Source organism: Vipera berus (assembly GCF_964194415.1).
Source record: "Vipera berus genome assembly, chromosome: 3".
Classification (NCBI taxonomy): Eukaryota; Metazoa; Chordata; class Lepidosauria; order Squamata; family Viperidae; genus Vipera; species Vipera berus.
Window position 1 is genome coordinate 177,628,729 of NC_138204.1, and position 22,770 is coordinate 177,651,498.

Here is a 22,770-nt window from a genome sequence, read left to right on the forward strand (position 1 = left end):
ACTTCAATTAGCCTAATTAAACTCTTCCCAAATTTGAATTATTAGACTGAATTATGTGCCATGTGATAAAATTAGTGAAAATGCAGAATGAATTTCAAGAAAAGCCAAGTCATGAAGATATATGTATGTTAACAAAGATGAAGATTGATTTTAGGTGATCAATCAACTCAACAGCCAACTTATACCCAAAGGTTGGAGATGGTGTAACTGCCAAAATGTGAAGTTTCAGTTTATTTTAAGTGAGTCTGATATTATTGCCATGGTAGGAATAATACTATTAACAGAATCTAATGTCACTTATACAACTGCTTCTTGAATATTGTGAAATAGCAGTATTGTATTATCCAAGCACCAGAAAGCTACTTATTGCTGTATATTATGTAATGTTTGTTTTAGCACAGATAATATTTTTTCTAATGCACCAAATATAGAACAATAAGCTTCATAACTAATTAGTAAATTTATATGTTAAGCATCTCTGTAAAAAGGTGCATGATCAGTTAAAGCAGAGTAACAACTTGGAAGATGAATAGACAGGTGATAGGGAAGGGAACTCTTGGGAAGAGTTATCCTTTCTCTTTGGAGAAGCTAAAAGGAGAAATTCTTATTTAACTGTGAATACAGTCACACATATCTTAGAAGACCTATTATTATCCAGTACTTTTTCCATAGTGTATTTTCATACCTGTTAAGAAAAATGTAATCAGTAATCTGCCTACTATGCAAAGGTCAAATCAAGTAGTTAATCTGGTGTAAAAGCTGATAACCAGCAATTTTAAAGCCAAAAATAATTATTATGAAAACATGAAGCAAATATTTAAAACTCTGATGGCCAGAAAAGAATGCCTAAAAGTTGTTTATTTAAAATGGCAAGAGGACTTGGAGCTGACATTAATGCAAAAACACATATGCAAGGCTTGATTTCTTTAATAGGTAACTTTCTATGTATATAGCAATAATACATACATACAGCAATAATATATACATTGTGATATATCTATGTATCTATTAGCTAGTTATGGAACATGGAGTAGTATTTCTAGAGAGTTAAGATTTTTGCTCTAAGAGTTCATGTCAATTCTTATACCTGACAATACTCACTTTGGAGCCCACATTATTTTATTTTTAATAGAATCATACAATGTAAATATTAGAACACTCCAAAGATCATCTTGTCCAACTCCCTGCCCAATTTACAGGGTTCCACTATTGTACTATTCCTAACTGAGGGCCACTCTTCCTGTTTAAGTACTCCCAGTGAAAGAGAGTCCATCACTTTCTGATGCATTCTTTTACATTATTAATTCTTATCTTTTGGATTTTTTTCTGATTGATAATTAAAATGTTTTTCCAAACTCACTGTTTCTTGTCCTGATTTTTGAATAAATCTGCCCCAGCTCCCACAACTATCATGCCTTTCTGCAGTCTTTTTCCCAGTCACTCAGTGATTTGAACTGTTCTTCTTCTTTATCCTAGCATTTCCCATGTGCAGTGTCTGCTTTTTGGATCAACAAATGCAATTTCATGTGATCAAATGCAGCAACCAGAATCAAACTGTTGATCCTTTAGTTGTGATAAAAATTTACTGACTAGCTTGTTGCCCAAGCCTGATGTTGGTTGGTCTGTGTTCAGCTTGGTGCCACCCTTGTGAAAGGACAGTTTCCAGCAGAACCAAGAAAAAGAAATGAGATTTATCACCACTCATAACTCAATTTGTTTCTTATAAGAGTTTCCTTTCAGGGCCGTGGTCCAGTTTGCTTTCCTCTGGACATACTCCACTTTGTCAATGTTCTTCCTAAAATGTGTTCAGAGCTGGGCACAATATTTTAGGTATAGTTTGATCAATGCAGAATAGAGAAGAATAATGTGTTATCTTGATCTTGATATTGTACATCTGTTTATGTAACCTAGGACTGTATTTGCTTTAAAAAAATGATTTCAACATCCTGTTCATACATGTTCAGGTTGTGATCCACTAAATCCTTTTCACAATAGTCAGCATTTCTGTATGTTAAAGTTCATCTTAATGAATTTTGACTGATGTTCAAATTTGCCAAGATTCTCCTGTGCCTTAAAGCTTTTCTCTAAGGCATTTGCTATGCTTTGTTATTTTTATGTCACCTGAAAATTTGATAATATTTTATAAATATTTTTCTAAGCCATTTATAAATATATTGAATAACTGAGGGCTAGGAAAAGAGCCCCACAGTACTTATTTATAAGGTAAAGGTAAAGGTTCCCCCGCACATGCATGCTAGTCGTTTCCAACTCTAGGGGCCGGTGCTCATCTCCGTTTCAAAGCCAAAGAGCCAGCACTTGTCCAAGGACGTCTCCGTGGTCATGTGGTCGGCATGACTAGACGCCAAAGGCGCATGGAATGCTGTTACCTTCCCACCGTAGCGGTCCCTATTTTTCTACTTGCATTTTTACGTGCTTTCGAACTGCTAGGTTGGCAGAAGCTGGGACGAGTAACAGGCGCTCACTCTGTTACGCGGCACTCGGGATTCGACCTGCCAAATGCCGACCTTCTGATCGACAAGCTCAGCGTCCTAACCCACTGAGCCACCACGCCCCTTGCTTATTTATATGCTGCCTTTATTATTTTTATAGATAACTCAAGACAGCAAACACATATTTCTTCCTTCTATTCACCGCCCTGAGTCCTTCGGGAGAAGGGCGGTATATAAATAAAATTAATAATAATAATAATAATATTTTCCCAACAGCAGCAACCCTGTGAGGAGAGTTGGTGAGGGAGAGAGTGACTTGCCCAAAGTCACCCCAACTGACTTTCATGCCTAAGATGGGACTAGAATTCACAGTCTCCTGCTTCTAGCCTGATACCTTAACTATAGACCAAACTGGATCTATATTTCTACTATATCCTCTGATGTATACTCATGGATGTAATTGTTCACCCAGCTCTGTATTCATCTAATGGGAGCATCAACTACAATTCCCTAAGGTATTTACCCTCCCCCTATCTTTGTGTTATAATGTTAAATCACAATTTCTAATCTCACATTCAAATTATTTATAATTTATAAATATGTTGAACAGCATACCAAAAAGCTCTGCATTTATAGTTTTCCTGTATTATTATCAGTTTTTCTGCATCTATCAAGATTTGACATCTTTAAGTCTTCATAAATAAAAAAAGAATTGATTGATAAATCAAGACATTCACCATTTGTGACTAATCCTTATTATTAGCTGAATCGTACACATCTGCGAATATAGCATACATTTTTCTGTTAAATGAGTACAAATTCTATATTCATATTACTTGAATAGATGATGATATGGCCTTTCTTCCTACTAAGCTACGAAAAGCCAAATGATGGCTTTGTAGCTGTGTAATTTAGAAACTAGAAAAGAGAATAAAAATCAAAGCTTGTCAGAAAAGCACGAGAGTCATTACATCCTGAATGTTTATCTTAAAAAAATGTTTTTGCTAGGTTCTGAAAATGCTGTCCTAAATCCAATTTAGTAAATTAAAACTTATATTTATGTACACCAAATATTGTAATAAAACCTTCATCAATCAAGATTCTTTGGGCTCCAATTCCCAGCAAGCATGGCCTTTTGCACCTTCATACAGCAGAGTTGAGAAAACACTTTCCATAAAAGGTAAGTCTGTCCTTGCATAATTTTCCCCTGTTTTTTGCTGCTTGACTATAAGCATTCAGAAATAGCTGGCATGGAACAATACCAAGCTTGATTAGTAAAACTCTAGACAAGCCAGTTTCTTGGCAGCTGTTCTCCAATAGAAGCCTTATATGTGAGATGAAAATTTGGAAATTTATGCTAACCAACATAATGAATTGGTATTGCTTCTGAATTTCGTCAAATAGGACCCCAGATATTTTTGTTGGACACAATCTCGTATCAGTTTAGATCACAAACCTGGTTTTGAAAAACAACAACATGTTTCAACTAGGACTATGGTATCTTTGGTTTTTTTTTGAGGGGGGGTGTTTTCAAATCCTTCTTTGAATGTATTAGTACTACTTGCTTTAACGATAGTTTGAAACTATTAGGTTAGACTTTCAGCATGTGTCTGGTATAAGTTTTCATTGATAACCATGGTTACAAAAATGCTGTAATCTATTAATTATTAGAGGAGCCATAGTGGCACAGTGGTTAGAATGCTGTATTGCATGCTAATTCTGCCGACTGCCAGCAGTTCGATTCTCACCTGCTCAAGGTTGACTCAGTCTTCCATCCTTGCGAGGTTGGTAAAATGAGGACCAGATTGTTGGGGGCAATTAAGCTGACTTTCTAAACTGCTTAGAGTAGTAAACTGCTGGCTCTATAAAGCAGTGTGACATGGTATATAAGTCTAAGTGCTATTGCTATTAAACTGCAATCTTGCTTTTCTTTATCTACCACTTACATGTAGCTTTTGTCCGAAGGAAAAAAAATGGAGTATCTATTGCTGTCCTACATTGTCTTAGAAAACATTTTGTTATAACTGCATTTCAGACTACCTCATTTGTATATGTAGCCATACACTGAGAGAAAAGAACAGTTGAAATCAGATTGTTTGCCTCATTCTCCTCTTCATCTACACTAGGGTCACTGAACATTTTATCCTTGACAGAACATTTCAATGTAAGGAAGCATAATCTCTCTCAAACTACAAACCCTGGAATCAGTCACATAAGAATATTCTGCAACAAATTGATCATGCTGATGCTTCTGCCTGGTTTCAGAAAACCTCACAGTGAAGACCCTTGTAGGTATGATATACTTTTCTATATATATTTTCAGGCATAACTTACAATTCAGTTGTTATTCTTTTTCTGTCCTGTAAACAGGGTTATTGATTGGCTGGTTCCTTTTTACTCTCCATGCTTAGGATTTAATAGCAATTTAGTTGCATTTTGCTGGTGGAAGAATGTGCTGCCCTGAAGTCATTTTTTTTAAAAAAAGGTTGCATATCACTTTTAAGATCAAAGATTTTCCAATAGTCTGACTGACAGGTGCATGGCTTAGATATATAGCCAACTACATAGAAAGGCAAAAAAAGAAGAAGTTAAAACTCCAAGCTGGCACACAGATTTATAAACTAGAATTAAAAAAGCAAGCAATTGGGAATATGTATAAGAAAGAGTATGCAGTAACTATAAATGGCATATAAAAACTATAGAAAAGGGTATTTTCTATAAGGACTATAGAAATTAGGAACATGATCAGTTTAGAATGCTGCATAAGACATTTTATATATAAGGATTTTATGAATTAAGTATAGAATTATTGCACTAAGAAATCACAATCTTATTTGATTAAAAGCAAAAAATATTTTGTATCTTCCTTTTTGTAATAAAAATACTTTCTCAACTGAAGTTGGCTTGTGTCCCTAGAACAGTTCCAATCTGGTCTCCTCAGCCAAACTCTCCCAATTTTTTTCTTGAGTCATTTATACTGCCTGAAAAAAAGACAAATACATATGAAGCTTGGTTCCATATGTCAGTGCTTCCTTCCTGATATCGAGCCCCGCGGGCCCGACATTCAGCGGGGTGTGTGGCTCCAGGACCCCTCAGCCTGGTTGGGGAGCTGGGGCGGCTCCGACGGGTGGAGGGGTCCTGGGGCCTGGGACCGTGAAGAGAACGGTCTCGGGTGGGAGAGGACCAGAGGTGGTGGGGCCTGAGGGTCTGGTGTGGGGGTTTCCGGGGTTACATACCTGCATGTGGGGCACGGAAGAAGAGCAGAAGCCAAAAGGCCCTGGAGGGGAGGAGTTGCACATTTATGGGGAGGTGGGCGCATGCCGGTTTGTTGGGGGGCGTGGTGTTTTGCGCCAGATGGCTTTAAAGAGCGTTGGATGCGGAAAGCACCCAACGCTGACTTTGTTCCCGCTTTGGATTGTTTGTACAAGAGAATAAACGTTTCCTTTGTGGGTTGCCTACCGTTCCTGCTGTGGTTCTCCCTGCTGTTTGCGGATGGTTATTTTTGACAGTAAGTCAGCGTTGGGTGCTTCCCTGCCAGCCCAGGGAGTGGATGAAACAGATAGAGGAGGTATGGGGTGTGGCAAAGAAAGCACTAGAGTGAGCTGCGGCGGCGCACAAGGAGCTGGCGGACAAGAAACGGAGGCCTTTCAGCACCCCTGAGGTGGGGGACCTTGTCTATTTGTCCATCAAGTACCTATGATTCCGATTGCCCTGCAAGAAGTTGGGACCCAAATACCTTGGGCCGTTCCAGGTGGTGCAAGTGATCAACCCCATCACGGTGCGACTCCGGCTACCGTGGTTCCTGGGCAAGGTCCACCCAGTGTTCCACTGCAGCCTGTTGAAGCCTGCCACAACGTCTGCAACGGCAGTGGGAGAGGGGGGTCCCGGGCCCGTCCACGGCGAGCACTTTGAGGTGCAGGAGGTCCTTGACTCCAGGCTACGGAGGGGAAAGTTGCAGTACCTACTGCTCTGGAAAGGCTACCCCAGGGAGGAGGCCTCGTGGGTGGGGGTGGGGGACATGCACGCTCCCTGTCTGGTTTGGGCCTTTCATCAAAAGCATCCAGGAAAACCGGGCGGGGGAGAAACCGAGTCCGTGGGTTGGGTGGATGACCGCTTACCGTTTGTTTCCTCTCTTCCAGGTAGAGCGCTGGTGGGGCAGCATGCTGAGCCCCACGGGCCCGACATTCAGCAGCGGGGGTGGCTCCAGGACCCCTCAGCCCAGCCGCAGCCGCCCTGACAGGCCCTCTCTCACCTCTGGATGCCGTGCCTGCGCAGGAGAAACCTGCGTGTGACGGGGCAGGCTCCCGGCCTGCAGGAGCCAGGACAAGGCCCCGACCGGCTCCACATGCCACACCTGCGCGTGACGGGGCAGGACCTGCGCGTGACGGGGCAGGACCCCGGCCATTTCCGGCGGCCGTGCCAGTGCGGGTAGGCCTTACTGAGGGTCCCAATGCTGCGCCTGCGCAGGAGAGGCCTGCAGGCGCCAGGACAAGGCCCCAACTGGCTTCACGCACGCCTGCCCAGGAGAGACCTGCGCGCGACGGGCCAGGCAGATGGTTATTTTGGACACCTGATCCTATTACTTCACAAGGAGTAAAATACATATTTTGCTTCACACGTGCAACTGATGTGCTCTGATTATAAGTCTGTGGGTGCTTAATCTAGATTGGATTCTCCTTAAATCTAATCTTGCTTCACATGTGCAATTGATGCAGACTAATTATAAGTCTGTGGGTGCTTAATCTAGATTGGATTCTCCTTAAATCTAATCTTGCTTCACATGTGCAGAACATATTCTCAGCTCCAAAACAGATGCTGGGAGACCATGATTGGGAAAAAAATTCCTTTGTTTGCCATCCTCTCCCACTGGCACATAGACTTATTTAGTATGCGCTTTGCTTGCTCTTGTAGGTTTGTAGGCTGACATGTACACATCCCAGACAACTTACACAGCTACAGCTGTCTAGTCTGCTTTTCTGGTTAAACATTCTTGTCCTAAAGAAAAATAGCATTGATCCATGTGCAACAGGGTGACTTTAAGTGCTATGCAGAGACAATGACTGAGTGATAGGAGCAGCATTCAGAAGAAAAAAGGCAGCATTGGAGAAGAGCAGTAGTAGTGTAAAAGAAATCAGTATGGCAGCATTTAAGAGCAGCAGTTGACAAAAGATTGGTAGAGCAACAGCAGTACAAAAGTCAATGAATTGCAACATGTTTAGAAATATGAATGGCATACATTCAGTGGCATGAAAGAAAATGGGAGACACAAAGTTTTCCACATGTGGAGAAATCAAATGTGACCAAGCTACTAGCAACCCCAGTCAGTAGGATTTTCTTCAAGATCAATTCCCAAACCTCTGTTCTCAAACAGTCCCAGGTGGCAGGCTCTGCTAAGAATAGAGACACGTGGCGAACAAAGTTGGGAAAGAAATGGTCCAGGGAAATCAGCCAATTCCAGCCACTGAAAATGAAATTATCTGTTATGAAAATAGAATGATCCCAATAATCCCTATAAAACAGGGGTGTCAAACTTGCAATGTCATGTGATATGTCACGATGTATCGTGACTTTTTTGCCATTGCCAGCAACGGGATGGGCACAGTTTCACTATGATGCATCTGGCCTGCAGGCCGGCAGTTTGACACCCGTGCTATAAAAGGAAAACAGAACTAAAGCTAGGTTGGATAGAAATCAACAGAGGAGTGTCATGAATAGAAAATATAACTGTAGGATAAAATATACAATAAATTTTAGGATAAAAGATAATCCAAAGGATTGAGCATAGATTTGTTATGATGTGTGAAATTGATATAAATTGGGATATATAGAAATAAATAGAAATTCATAATTTTCTAAGTAAGTAAATAAGACTTCAGACCATTTACATACTCCAAGTCAAATTAGTGCATATTACTGCTTTTTATAATAAAATCAACTTTCTCTGCAAGGGATAAACTGTACAGATAGTCCTCGAGTTATGACCACAATTGAGCCCAAAATTTATATTGCCAGGTGAAACATTTGTTAAGTGAGTTTGCCCCCATTTTATTATTTTTCTTGCCATTGTTAAATGTATCACTGCAGTTGATAAGTTGGTAACACAGCTGTTAAATGAATCTGGCTTCCCCATTGACTTTGCTTGTCAGAAGGTTGCAAAAGGGGATCACATGACCCCAGGACACTGCAACCGTCACAAATATGAACAACTTGCCAAGCTTCTGAATTGTGATCATGTGACCATGGGAAGCTGCCATCGCCATAAGTATAAAAAATGGTCATGTCACTTTTTTCCAGTGCCGTTGTAACTTTGAACAATCACTAAATGAAACTGTTGTAAATTGAGGACTACCTGTATATAAACTAGTGTTTTCTATACCACTTCAGGTGAAGAACTGGTTCCTTTACTTTCCTAGCTGACTTCTTTAAAATAAAGATGGGAGTGTTTTTGCTGCCTTGACCATTCTCTCACAAGAACTATATGTAGAAGCAAAGAACAAATGGGATAACTAGTGTAATGTTAATCCTAGACTACTCACAACATCATTTATATGCTTGATACAGAAAGCATGTACCGTTTAAAACCTTAACTTGTATCTCAATACAGAACGATCATAGGATGTATCAAGGTTTGTTTTTTTCCAAAGTTTAAGTGAAGAGGACCAAAAGTAACAAGTCTTTTTAATATAGCGCATGTTATATAAGATCATTTAGCTCTGTCCCAATATGTTCAGCAAAATACTCTTTATTAAATATCATTCTATAAAGATAAGCATTTTCTCAAATATGCCATACCTAGGTTAGAAGTCAGGAATGCTGCAATTTTGCATTTCAGCATATACAATTCTTCTATCCTTACTTTGCAACATATGAAAAAGTGCTCAAAATATGTTGCACCATGTTTCCCCGAAAATAATACTGGGGATGAATACAATAAGTTCTAGCTTGTTTTCCTTTATTCATCCATATTCTATTATAAAGTCACAAATTAGTACTAATTAACATTTAGAGAAACTGTACCCTTATAAATAACTATACATATATACCGGTAGATAGTCTCTATGACTAAAGAAGCTAACATAGTTGCTGTTTGGACTCATGCTGCTGAGGCCTGAATGCAACAGACAAACAACCAATTATATCTGGAGACAAGCAAATTTTTAAATCCTGAAATATAGTGAATGCAATTCTGAATCTACCTGCAATTAGTGCAGGTTCGCATCCCACCAGGCTCAAGGTTGACTCAGCCTTCCATCCTTCCGAGGTAGGTAAAATGAGGACCCAGATTGTTGAGGGCAATTAAGCTGACTTTGTAATAATGCCGCTTGGGGTGTGTGTGAAATCCCTAATAAGCAGGCATATACATAGAATGAAGGCTACTGCTAAGCTTGTAAGCCGCCCTGAGTCTTCGGAGAAGGGTGGGATATAAATGGAATTAAAATTAAAAAATAAAAATAAAAATATTTACGTAAGTTGATTAATCTGTTGTATTTGCTGAATTTAAGGTATATATGTAGTTCTGTAATTTCATAACTATAAAACGTTTTATGGTAAAATTCTCAAATTATTCTATAGAATTAATTAAGTCACTGAATAATAGAAAGCATATATAGCAGGCATGTCAAACTCGCGACATCACGTGACGTCGCACGATGTATCGGAACTTTTTCCCATTGCTGAAAATGGGATGGGCGCGGTTTCTCCATGACGCTCCCGCCGGCAGTTTGACACCCCTGATAAATAGGATTATATTCTTAATTATCTTTAAGAACACTGTAACCAATTATATACATGGTTATGAAAATAATATCCCTTTGGATTTAATCAGATTGGATTATTGCCTTGAAGTGATGAAATCTGTTCTTTACAAACATAAAGGCTGGTTACAGCAAAGAGTAAGCTTATATATAAATTATTAAATATGGTTAAGCTGTTGAAATACAGGATTTTAAAAAGTAACCTTATGGAATATTTTCAGAAAGTAAATGATAAAATATGACTGATATAATTTTAATTTCTATTTCATGGACAGCATAAAACTCACATAAAAACATTCCACTGTTAAATATTTGCTGTTCATACATTTAGTGACTACAAAAAATGCTTCAAGATATTTTATGCAGTTAAAATGAAGAATTTATTGTATATACAGTTAAACAATTACATTCTTTAAAGAAATGGATATGGTAATTAAAATAGATTTAGCATGAAAGTACAATATAGACAAATTAGACTAAAACAGAAGTTATTTTTTACTGAAAAGAGCACAAAACTTGAAATAACAGACAATAGGTTGCATTATTAACCAGGACAGTAAAAAACTGTACAGTACAAGCAACACAATACAATAAATTATGGTCAATGAGGCAGTCTTTGATTTGGGATCAAAAGGACAAAATAAGGGATGCTAAAATCTCATAAATCCACCATATCTCTTTTCCATCTCTGGAGCCTCTTTGGAATAATTTTCTCCATCATCATCTGAAGGAAGAAGCGTATCAGCAAAACGCTTTTGCTGAAATCCACCATATCTTTTCTGGTAGTCCAGCCACCATTCTGGCCTTCCTACTCTTCTCATGAAACCACCATATCTCTTTTGTAACTCTTTGGCATCACCTTCCAACTCTGGACTGCGCTTTATGCTTCTCATGAAGCCACCATATCTCTTGAGGACCTCACTATCACTCAAGTCCTGATAGTGTCCTGTTTCAGCATTTTCCTCTGTTGCAAGAAGCTCCTTTAGAAGATCAGACGAATTAGCTAAACCATCATCATCTGAATCTTTCTTCATAAACCCTCCGTATCTTTTAGCAAGAATTTCTCTACCATTGGGTTCCTCCTCTGGTTCTACATGATAGAGCTCATCCATCTTTTTCATAAAGCCACCATACCTTTTCATGAAGCCACCATATTTTTTGGCTAGCAAATGGCTTTCATCCTCTGTTGGACTGTCCACTAGGATGCTGCTGCTTTCTTGGGGGAAGCCCAGTTTAGTCATCTGAAGAAGTTCCTTGCAGGTTTCCCAGGCTTTGGCAGAAGGCAGTTTTCCTTCACATTCTAGTGTACATGCCTGAAAAATAGTTTGTTTTATAAAGTTATTTTAGAAATAGAAATAACATTTGAAATATTGTCTTATGTTTCAGAATTTTAAATTCTGAATATGGCCAAACAAAACAAAACAAATGTACTTGACTTTTTAAAATTCTTCCTGAACTGATGATCTAAGTAATTTTTAAACATGGAAAAGATGGAATTAAAAAATTAAAAAGATGTAGTTCTCAGAACAGTAGTCTAATAATAGTGATAAAGATTTTGCATGATTTGCGAAATATAGGATTGCTCAGTTTATGGATAGAAGAAAGTGCTCTTTCAAAAAATATTTTTAAGGGATATAATGTCTCACACATCTACACAATGTGAAACTGAATATAGTCAGACTGCCCCTGTAGTTTAGATTGTTAAAAAATTCTGTAGAAAATATTTGGGATTGGTTAAAAGTGTAGAAGAGGAACAAAAAGGTAGGTGAAACCAAGATGAGTGGCATAAAGGTGACTGAACCAATGATCAGATTATATAAGTATATTGAAAATAAATACATATTTATTGCACAATCCTGTTTCTAAGTGTGATTATTGTAATACAATTTTTTTGAAATAAGTATTTCAAATTTTTGCATATCAATAAAACTGCTGCAAAATCACTTCATAAAAAATAACAGACTAACTAAATTTTTAAGGATGCTGCAGAATAACTTTATTAAAATTAATCCTCAAAGCCTTCCTAAGTAAAACTTGACTAAGTAACAGCTTTAAAGTATTAAATAATAATGAATATTATCCTATGATCTTTCTTCATTGTGGTCATGGAAGATACCAGGAGACTTCCCACTAAAGGAAGGAAATAGCACAGTAATTTTTTTACCAATGGCCTCTTCCTACTGCAGCATATTGCATGTAGTTTTCCCAGCCTTTTCAAAAACACACAGAACTTCAGGGTAGGGAAATATTATGATAATTATTTCCCTGGCCCTTTTCTATAGCATAAAAAAGGACTAGACTAAATTGCTCTTAGATCCCTTGAAATCAACAAGACACATCAGTTTTTATTAATTAAAATTACAGTTTTGATGAGTCTATGTATGACTACACTTTTATCTATCACAGTCTACATACAGTGATATAATTTGAGCAGTTGATTTATGCCAATAAGAGATATTAATTTTTAAACAGAAGGTGCTGCTTAAAATGATCTAGTTGGATCAGTAAAGTGATTTCAGAGTTCTTTCAATTCAGAAACACTAGTGTCCATAAATCCCATTCTTCCCTATCTGCTTAATTTGTGTTGTTGCTCATTTCATTTCATTGAAGGCAATACCTGGAAATGAGGCATGTATAGCAAGGACATTTGCTAAGGCATCTCTGGATTTAATAGATAATTGCATGCTTAATTGTTGACTGTTCTGATTATCTGATAGAGCTCAAGGTAATAATAATAATAATAAAGTTGGAAGGGTCCTTGGAGGTCCAACCGGAGGTCCAATCTAGTCCAACCCCCTGCTCTTATGGTAAAGCTATTACGCAAGGTTTTGCAGCTATCCAGATAGATTACCGGTGCTACCTTTGCCTCGTATTGCACAGTTGGGTTAAACAGAAGTATGTCAGCAATGTTGCATAAGTATTTCAATACTTCATAATTACATAATTCTTTGGAATGATAATTCAAGCAACCATCTGTAAACCTCTCATTCTGTACTGCAATTTGAATACTTTGAATCACATATAAGCTATAAATCCCCCATTTATCCCTCATTTAAGGGATTGAAAACAATTTTGAATAAAGACAACATACACAAATACACATATCACTCTCCATTTAAACGATTATATATGACTATGAAGTTTAAGGGCTTAAGCTGATAAAAGCAAAACAAAAAGCATATATTAGTTGGCAGTTCAGCTAGTTTTAAAACTAGTAAGTTTTTCTCCAAATATTCTATAATCACTGTTGCTGATAAATCAAAATGTGTGATGGACTATGCACCTGGAGAAGAAATGGGGGGGGGGGAATTCCAGCTGGCAGTACATTCGAGAGATAAACCCAAATTAAGAGACTGCACAATCCAGAGCTGGATGGGCAAGGGAGGAAGAGTTTCCGGGTAGCCACATTCTAGAATCTTTCAGCATAGTTCTATTATATTAGAGGGTTTTAGCTTTAGTCTGGCAAGATTTTGTCTATTAGGTATAAACAAATGAAGAACTGGACTCAATTAGATTTCACTATATTGTTGTTGTCCTTGAGTCTGACAAAAGTTTCCTTATTGTGTGATTTCTCAGAAACTGGGATGGTATCCATTTTGATGTATGGAATACGGTATAATTAAAAATTCTACTCAAACGCTGCTTTCAAAGAAATTGGTTTAAGAAACTTCAGAATTATTTCAGAACTATCTTGCAGAATCTTGGCAGGAATGTTTTCTTGTGCTGTTTCAGATGATAGACAGATAGATAGATAGATAGATAGATAGATAGATAGATAGATAGATAGATAGATAGATAATGATCGACAAAAAGATATATGCACAGACAAACAAATATGCATACATGCATATACAGTAAATAAAATATTTCTGCTGCTTGATTCAATAAGTGGTTGTTGAATTATATGAAAGTTGATTTCAAACACAGGTTGAAGAAAGAAATGCATTTTATAATTGACATCCCTAAATATTCTGTTAATTTCTATACTGAATAAAGATTGAACTGTATAAAATCTGTACACTTAATATTAAACATTTTGAACCATGAGAATTCATTTGGAGTAGCCAAATATTCCTAATTTCCTCAGCTTTATTTCTTCCAGTGCTATTACAATTTAGTACATAGAACATACAATAATAATGTTGGAAGGGACATTTGAAGCCTTCTAGTTCAATCCCAAGCTTGAGCAGATCCTCTATCATTCTAAATAAATGGTTGTCCAATCTCTTCTTGAACACCTTCAGTGATGGAGTACCCAAAATTTCTGGAAGCCAGTTGTTTCACTGATTAATTTTTCTCACTGTCAGGAAATTTCTCTGTAGTTCTAGGTTGGATCTTTCTTTAAGGATCTTCCATTTGTTACTTCTTGTCTTGCCCTCAGGTTCTTTGGAGAATAGGTCAACCCACTGTTCTCTGTGAGGGCTCTTAGTACTGGAAAACTGCTATCATTCCTTCTGTTAGCCCTTCTCTTCTTTAGATTAGACATACCGAGTTCTCTCAACCATTCATCATACAGGTCAGCCTCCAGACCCGTTGCTCTTCTCTGTACTTATTTTAGGGTCTCAACATCTTTTTTGTATTGTGGGGACTATGGCAACTTTCCCCCCCCCTAAAATTGGTCCATTCTTGATCTGCAAAACTTAATACTAAAAGGTATGGTTATTCAGCCTATAACCATTTTCATTCATAGCTTTCAGAAAGCAAATTTTGGTTTTATTAGGTCTCTGACACTCATTGTCCTGTTCCATATATCAGTCTAACTGAAATAATATAGTTTTTCAAAAGAGGTTGGAAGCAAACAGGTCACATTCTTTCAAGATGAAATATATAATTTCCTTCCTTGACTGACTTTTTCTCTAATTTCTGATTATTAAAAGGTTATTAGGAACTTCAGAAACTAGAATAAAAAAGGATCTAAGCCCAAGGTTTATAAGTTAGAGCATCTTATTGGACAGTCCCTAGCTCCTGCATATGTGATTAATTCAAACTATTGAAGTTGATCATTAGCTTTCTTTATAATAAATGCTTCTTGTTCAAACTGAGAGTTTGCTATTGCTTTATTTACACATTTGCTTCTTACTTTTGCTTTTGTTTTTCATGCTTGGAATTATACTAGCTTGACTTACCAGTTACGACTGTGGCTTACTTCTACCAGCTTATTTCTTGCAGCTCAGTTTTGATGAAGGAATAATTTATATTCATTAGGGATTCTTCAAGAACCCTTAGGAGTTCATCACTTTTCTCTGAAGTAAGAAAATTCTGCATGCTTGAATATGAATATTTGGCTATAAATATACTGTATACTTCAATAGAATTGTGATGCAATTATCATTAGCATAGAGCTGTATGTGAACATTATTATACAGAAACATTTTGAAAATTCTTTGGTTTTCAAAGTCTGACAGAATATTTAGCAATTTTTTTGCCTCCTGCTGGTGTAACAACAACAACAACAACAACAACTTTATTGTCACTTTGAATGTACACCAATCGGCATACATCAAAATGAAATTTCATTGCATACAGCTCTCAAAGGGTCACCACCTCCAATATACACTCCTTGTTCATGCCCAGCTCAAGTTTCAGATCGTCCATTTTAGCCTCGGGAGCAAATGATGGCAAACAGGACAGATGGAAATGGGGCTCCATGTGGATTAGCCCTCAAATTAGCTTTTATTCATGCACGACAACCTCGCCTTCTTTCCTTTTTCTGATCCTGACTCTTCCACTTTTTCCTTAAAGAGCCCTTGCTTCTTTTCGCCCCTGGAGCATGCTGCCGCCGCCACCAGTTCCTTTGCTCCATAAGCCCTGGGACCTCTTCTCCTCTGCCTCCCTTTGAAACAGCCCTGATTTGCAATAGAATCCATCGCTAGGCCAGCAGTCAGATCTTGCTGCTGGCAGAACAAATTCAAACAGTGCCAACGACTTATAACGGTCTCACCAATAGTTCCGAAACAGCTATAAACTTGCCATGCCAGCAAAGATTGTCAGTCGTATGTTACCTTAGTTCCACCATATTGCTCAAACACACTAAAGCCTTCCCGATCAAGTGGCCTATATCCCTTAATATGCCTCCCAAAACTATTCACCTTTGAGAGCCAATGCAGCCGGAGCCATTCCAGGCGCTGCCATCTTAGAATAAATCTAAATAAATCTCATATCCAAAACATTTTTAACCTCTGCAGTATATCCTGTTGTGATTATGGTGTGAATGCATGTATTGACCAGGGTAACTATCAACCACTGATTGATAATCCTAACTTAATAATAATAATAATAATAATAAAGTTGGAAGGGACCTTGGAGGTCATCTAGTCCAACCCCCTGCTCAGGCAGGAAACCTTATACCATTTCAGGCAAATGGCTGTCCAGTCTCTTCTTAAAAACCTCCAGTGTTGGAGCATTCACTTAATAGATCTGATGTGAAAAAAGAACCAAAATGCAGAATTAAGTGAATGTATAGATTAGCATTAAAGTCACCAACAACCAAAAACTTTTTAGTAGGCTAAAGGAAAAAGAACCAAATATGTAATGAGTGAACTGTGATACCCCGTGTAGCATTAGGTTATGCTATTTTCTGTGTATGACTTTATTTTAAGGGAAATCTTTCACTCTTTATGAAAATAATGCCTATTTTTCACTTCTGTTATTCTAAACTAAGAAGGAAAAACCAAACAAAATAGTTATGGAAAGGACTTGTTACTCAGGATGCAATTAAACAAAAGGAAAAATAAATGGCTAGCTGCTCAAATTTAAACGACGTATTTATGAGCTAAAAAAAATCAAGTGATTAATTTCAGTGCTATTTTGCTCTCTTATCTGATGTAAACTTATGCTTATTTGCCCAGAAGTATGTCCATCTTTGCTCATTGGAATGGACTCATGGAAGTCTACCCAGATACATTCACCCGATTCCATCCAATTATGCTGGTTTATAACTCATTTTTGGCCAACACAACCATTCCTGAAGTTCTTCAAAAGTCTATTGTAAATTAAATGATGCCTTTTGTGGCCATAGTACTATCTTGTACTATCTTTATTTTTGAGAGGGCTGTTAATTCATTTCCACAATGAAAATCTGATAAGGGCTCTGCACCTTACTTTTATTTTATTTTGCCTCAATTTTCTTTAAGATAGTAATTAATATCCTGATTATTTTGGTTAATATTATTTATTAGAATAATAATGAAGCTAACGATCCTAATTATTTAACAGGAGTATGGTTGAACTCAAACTGATGCTCTTGCCTTTCATGTGCATGCTGAAGAATAAGTGTAAAACTTGAAAAACAATACCTTTTTTTCTTTCAAAAATATATTTTGGAAGAAAGTCTGGGAGCTTAATATCATGAAGTATCAGCTGCTGTTTTGCTTTTGAGTTGCAAAGGACATAGACAGCTAAGAACATAGCAGACACGTTTTTCTCTATGTCAATCTTATTAGTTTCAATTGTCTTAATTATTAACCAAAGAGATTATATAGAAGAATGCACATGCTCTTATGGACCTGATTATATTTTAAAAACAAATTCACAGAAGAAAGACCGTTGGGAAGGGGGAGGGCAGGAGAAAGGATGTACATTAATATATATTTTTAAAATATATATTGCTTTGGGTCAGATTAGACCCCGAAAGGTAAAATGCAAACCAGGTTCAAATATCACCTGAAACGGAAATAATGTGACCCTTTGGTGCCTCCCAACCTTACCCAATTCCTAAAGTTGTGAGAACAATATGAAAAGACATTAAGAAGCTAATCATGTCCTATGCTTAGGCTTGATAGAATAAAACAAAGAAATATAAGACTGTTTTAAAAAACATTTGCTATCTGGAATGGAGGAGCACTATTTGAATAATAAAAGCTCATTTTCTCCTGCATATCATTTTAGCTACATAGTTATAAAAATGTAAGAAAGTAGACACTAATTGGATAAAATCTCTCCTATAAGCTTTGGCAAAAATATATACAATCCAGAATAGCCAGATAAGAGCTGGATCTCCAAAAGTAGAAAAAGTGTGCTATACCTTCTCAAACGTACTTTCATGCCAGAATCAAGCCCAGGTTTTAAATAGAAATTTCAATCTTTCCTTGATCATATTATTCTCACTTAAGTGTTCATGTGAGACTTAATTGATCCAGCTTCATAAAATGAAATGGTTGACAGATTCCAAGTCTTTATCTTCATCAAACTGACTGAAAAAGGGGGGGGGGGCTACAGAAACCAACAATAGAAATAATTATGCCATCACTATATTATGACATAAGCAGGATATAGGGAGACAATAATAAACCATAAAATTGAGGCACTATTGTTTGTACTAATTCTGAAACTCATAGCTTCCATTAAGTTTGCAACATGATGAGCTGAAATATGTGAAAGGCATTCCATCTTATTTGCTATTTCATCTGTTGTTTAGCGTGTTACAGCAAAAGCAAGCATTTTCCAATACAGAGAGTTAAAGAGGACTTGTGAACTCATTGATATGGCTGCGATGAAGTAGAGGAATGTAACCAATGAATTTAATGCATATTCATTATTAATTAGTCAATGAAGTATATATAACTTGAATATTTAATATATTGAAGACTGATAGCCACTTTGTGTTGTGGTTTAAGGCAATAGGCTACAACTGAAAGACCATGAGTTCCAGTTTTAGACAGGAACCCAGATGGGTCAGCCCAAGGAAGAAAACAGTGGTAAACCACTTAGGAAAAAAAAACATAGCCAAGAAAAATGCAGGGACTTGTCCCTGCTAATGCCAGAAGTCAAGATTAATTTTAAAGTACAAAAAAATAAAATACAATAATAACATTTAAAAACATCAATTTTCAAGCAACATTTTACTAGTGAATGAAGTCATAACACTTAAACACATTGGGGAGAAAAATTATATAAATAATAATTGATGTACTATTATAATTTTGTTGATGAAGAACATCGACTAATCTTCAGTATGGTAGTGCTTCTATCTGTAGTTGATATACATTAGATTCAATGCTCTGTGTGAAAATATACATGGGCAACGAACTATAAGTTCTCCAGTGATAATTCAAATCCATCGAGTGACTAATCTAAGTTAGTGATCTATCTAATTTTGAGTTTGTAATCTATTTGTGCAACTATGAAGTATCAAGCTGAGCCAGGAGAAAGAATCTCAAAATAACAATGAGTAAATTCTGCTTACCAAGGGGTTGATATCAGCGTGATACACCAATTGATGGGCACAGGATGCACAATCTTTTGCACATTCTGCCTGAACAGTAAGGATAAGGTATGCATTAAGAGCCAAAAGCAAGAAATAACACCTCAGAAGCAATGTCATGGTCTGTAAAAAGAAGAAGAATTAAACTCAGTCACAGTATTCCCTTTTTTATAAGCAATAGATTGCATTAACAAATACATATGGGAAAAAAAATCCAAAGTATAATGTTGCAGCACCCAATCTGGGTTGGTCACCAGGACCAGAGGTTTACTCTTCCAAGCTTTCAGATTTGTGCTGGAACTCATCCTCAGGAAACTTGTCTCTTGCAGAGTGTGTGGTATTTATATGGTGACCTGTGGTCCCGGTGACCAACCCAGATTGGATCCTGCAATAATGTCATATATGGACAATTTCATGCATGATGCTAGAAACCATTAAAGAACATATAATTAGAATACATTCCTTGGAATTGAGTGTAACCCTCCCCTCCCTTATCAGTTCTCAAATAGCTCCTTTCATAATAAACAGAACAATCCTTTTGCAAATATTGGCTTTTATACAGAGTTTCAGTATAACTGGAAAAAAAGGAGGGAAAAATCTTAGTAACAAACGAAGCAAAGAATAAAATACTTCACGTACTTTCACGGGATGATTTAACCGTGAACAACAAACAGTTCCAGACAGATGCTATACTATGACCAGCGGCGAGCGAATTTCATCCCGTTCACCTGAAATCTGATTCCATTCTCATCCCCGCCGGCAATGAGCCACGGGAGGCGGGCGAGTGAAACCCAGGCTCTAAAAAAAAGAAAAATCTGGAGAAGCCTAGACCTGGAGCTCAGCTGTCCCCTCCTTCGCCACACGCCCAGACTTACATTTCTCCTCTGCTCCGGAATATACGGTGCGCTTCTGAAGTGAGCTCTCGCTCGGAGCCTCTCGGCGAAGATCCCACGGAAGAAACCTGCGAGGGCTTTTCTCCCAAGAAGCTAACTGACTGCAGGGGAAAGAAAGAAAAGAAAAGAGAAAGAAATGAACAACGGGGAGGGAGGGAGGGGGGGGGGGAGGAGGAAAGGCATGGCAGCTGGCGAAGGACGACCTGCTGCAATACTCCAAATCAATCTTACCGAAGAGAAGCGACGGCGGCGGTGCTGGGACTACTTCCTTCGCTTCCCAAGAAGGGTATCTCTTGTAGCTTCGGAACTCTTCAGCAAAATCAGGAGCAAAGAAGTGGAGAAGGCGACTTTATAATTAGTCAAAAAAGGAGACGCGGGCACCATTCTCCCAATCGCCTACTGCCCTCCGTGTGACGCAAGACTTACGCCATCCAGTAGGAGTAAAGCATATGGTACTGGGTGTGGGGAGGTGGGGAGAGACGCATCAGCCTGCCTAGGGCCAAAGCAAGACTCACGATTCTCTTGTTCCCTTGAGTGAGTGGGTGGATGTGGTAGTCATCCCCACCTGATCAGGATGATATTTCATACCAGGATAGCTTCTCCCTATCACCCCAAGTTCCAGTGGGGCCTTCCATGTTGACCCTTGGTCCAATCACCTTTGGCTACATGGGATTTTCAAAAGTTCTTCCTTTCTGCTGGAGGGTGATCCAGACCCCCATCCCAGGGAAAGCTGGAGTGGGGTTTACTTCTTTTTAACAGAGGCCACTTAAGGATGTAATAAGAAACTTGTCATGTTCAGAAGTCTGCCAGAAAGATTTTTGTCTCAATTTGGCCCTAAATTAGTACCTCCCCAATGTGTCGGGACTAGAGTCTTCAGTTTCCTTCCTTCCCTAGCTGGAGGGAGCATCGGAAGAGCACTAGGCAGGGGAAATTAGTCTATATCATTTATTCTTGATCTCTCCCTCCCCTTGTTTTTCAGAAGCTCTAGGATTTTGTTGTTTGTGTTGTCAGATGCATAAGGGTTGGGTGGTTTTAGCTCATCTTCCACATTTGATGCATCTGTAAGCCCATGGTCTGATAACATAGAGAGGGCCCTGGTAGCAAGGAAGAAAACAGAAAGTTTCATCAGTCAGGATAGTAATAGTGATAAAAATAATGGTGAAGGTGACAGGCAAGGCAATTGGGTCATTTAATTCAAGAGAAGGGCATATGGATGTATTTTTTCTGAAGCTGTATATAATGTATATGTGAAGAAAGGATTATTGTACAAAATATATGCGTTGCTAATAATGAAATCCAATTTTAAGCACGCCCTAAGGGTTTGAATGCCAGAGTTTAATTTGACTGCTATATAGAGATCATCAGCAAAACAATTTACTTTTAAAAAAGGTAGCAGGAAACTACACTGCTGTTATGAAGGACAGCTTGAAATAACACACAACTGTTAGATCATTTTTTTGGAAAAAAAATGCTATCCTTTTACATGTTACCACACAGTAGTCTTTTTTTTTACTGAAAACAAATGAGAGCCAATAAATGTTCAAGGGCAACAGATTTGTTGGCAATAAAATGTTTAATGCATTTTTTTTTAAAAAAATGTCTGAAACAAAACTTTTAACACATAATTTTTGTGATGTTAGATGAGATTTCTGTGGCTCTGAATGACTTTTAATATACTTTTAGATATCTGGAAAACAAATCTTTTAAAATGATAAACATTCACGGTATATAAAGTATTGGTCGATTCTATTTACTATCTTACTCTGGAATAAACTGTGCCATTTTTAAAAGCTGCATCAAAAAAGAAAAAAATATACAAGTTCAGATACCTCCTTTTTATATTTTTAATTAACTTTTAGGTAAACACCATTCCAAAAATCGTACATTGCGGAAAAGCATCCCTGTGAAGAGAAGCAATCAATTCAGTGATGTCAGGCAGAGCACTGATTAATTAATGTCAAGAGTAGATACTAGAAGAAAGGCTTGAAGCCAAGAAAGTTTCTCAATTAGCTATATTGAAATAAATCTCTCTTTATTTTAATAGTACAACATCCATAAATCCCATTAGTGGAGTACAAAGAAGCAGGTTTCAGTTGGTTGGTCTATTATTAGTGAAATGAATGATTGGGCATGTGCTTATTTTGTACATGAAGTCCAAATAGATCATTAGAACATAAAGATCCCTGAGCCAGATTGCTGATGACTACATGGACATTTACATCTTATTTTACTCATATTCATATAAAAATGGTTTGTCATTATCGACATTCAGATTTTTAAAGTTTTTTAATCTAGTCTAGCCTGTCTATTTATCTGGCCCTTCTTAGGCTCCCTTCAGTTGAGATATGAGATACTTAGTAACTCATATCCTTTTATTTTGTTGTTCTTTATCCTCATTATATATTTTTTCCAGATGCCAGAAGACTGTTTTTGTGTTATTCATATCGTGTATAGAAAGCATTCCCACAAAG

At 37.5% G+C, this 22,770-nt stretch overlaps 1 protein-coding gene and 1 long non-coding RNA gene across 2 annotated transcripts; one reads left to right on the forward strand and one right to left on the reverse strand.

The window, feature by feature from the left end:
• Positions 1-3,587: 3,587 nt before the first annotated feature.
• LOC308666846 lies at positions 3,588-7,096 on the forward strand. The gene is made up of 3 exons (XR_014026175.1): positions 3,588-3,630; positions 4,577-4,742; positions 6,590-7,096. It is a non-coding gene; the product is annotated as an uncharacterized lncRNA (long non-coding RNA).
• Positions 7,097-10,725: 3,629 nt separating this feature from the next.
• Positions 10,726-20,696, reverse strand: PENK (proenkephalin). The gene is made up of 4 exons (XM_081322161.1): positions 20,531-20,696; positions 20,282-20,400; positions 19,389-19,529; positions 10,726-11,517 (listed from the first exon to the last, which is right to left on the reverse strand). The coding sequence occupies exons 3-4, from the start codon at positions 19,524-19,526 to the stop codon at positions 10,855-10,857; spliced, it is 801 nt and encodes a 266-aa protein (XP_081178287.1). The 5' UTR covers positions 19,527-19,529; positions 20,282-20,400; positions 20,531-20,696; the 3' UTR covers positions 10,726-10,854.
• Positions 20,697-22,770: the final 2,074 nt, after the last annotated feature.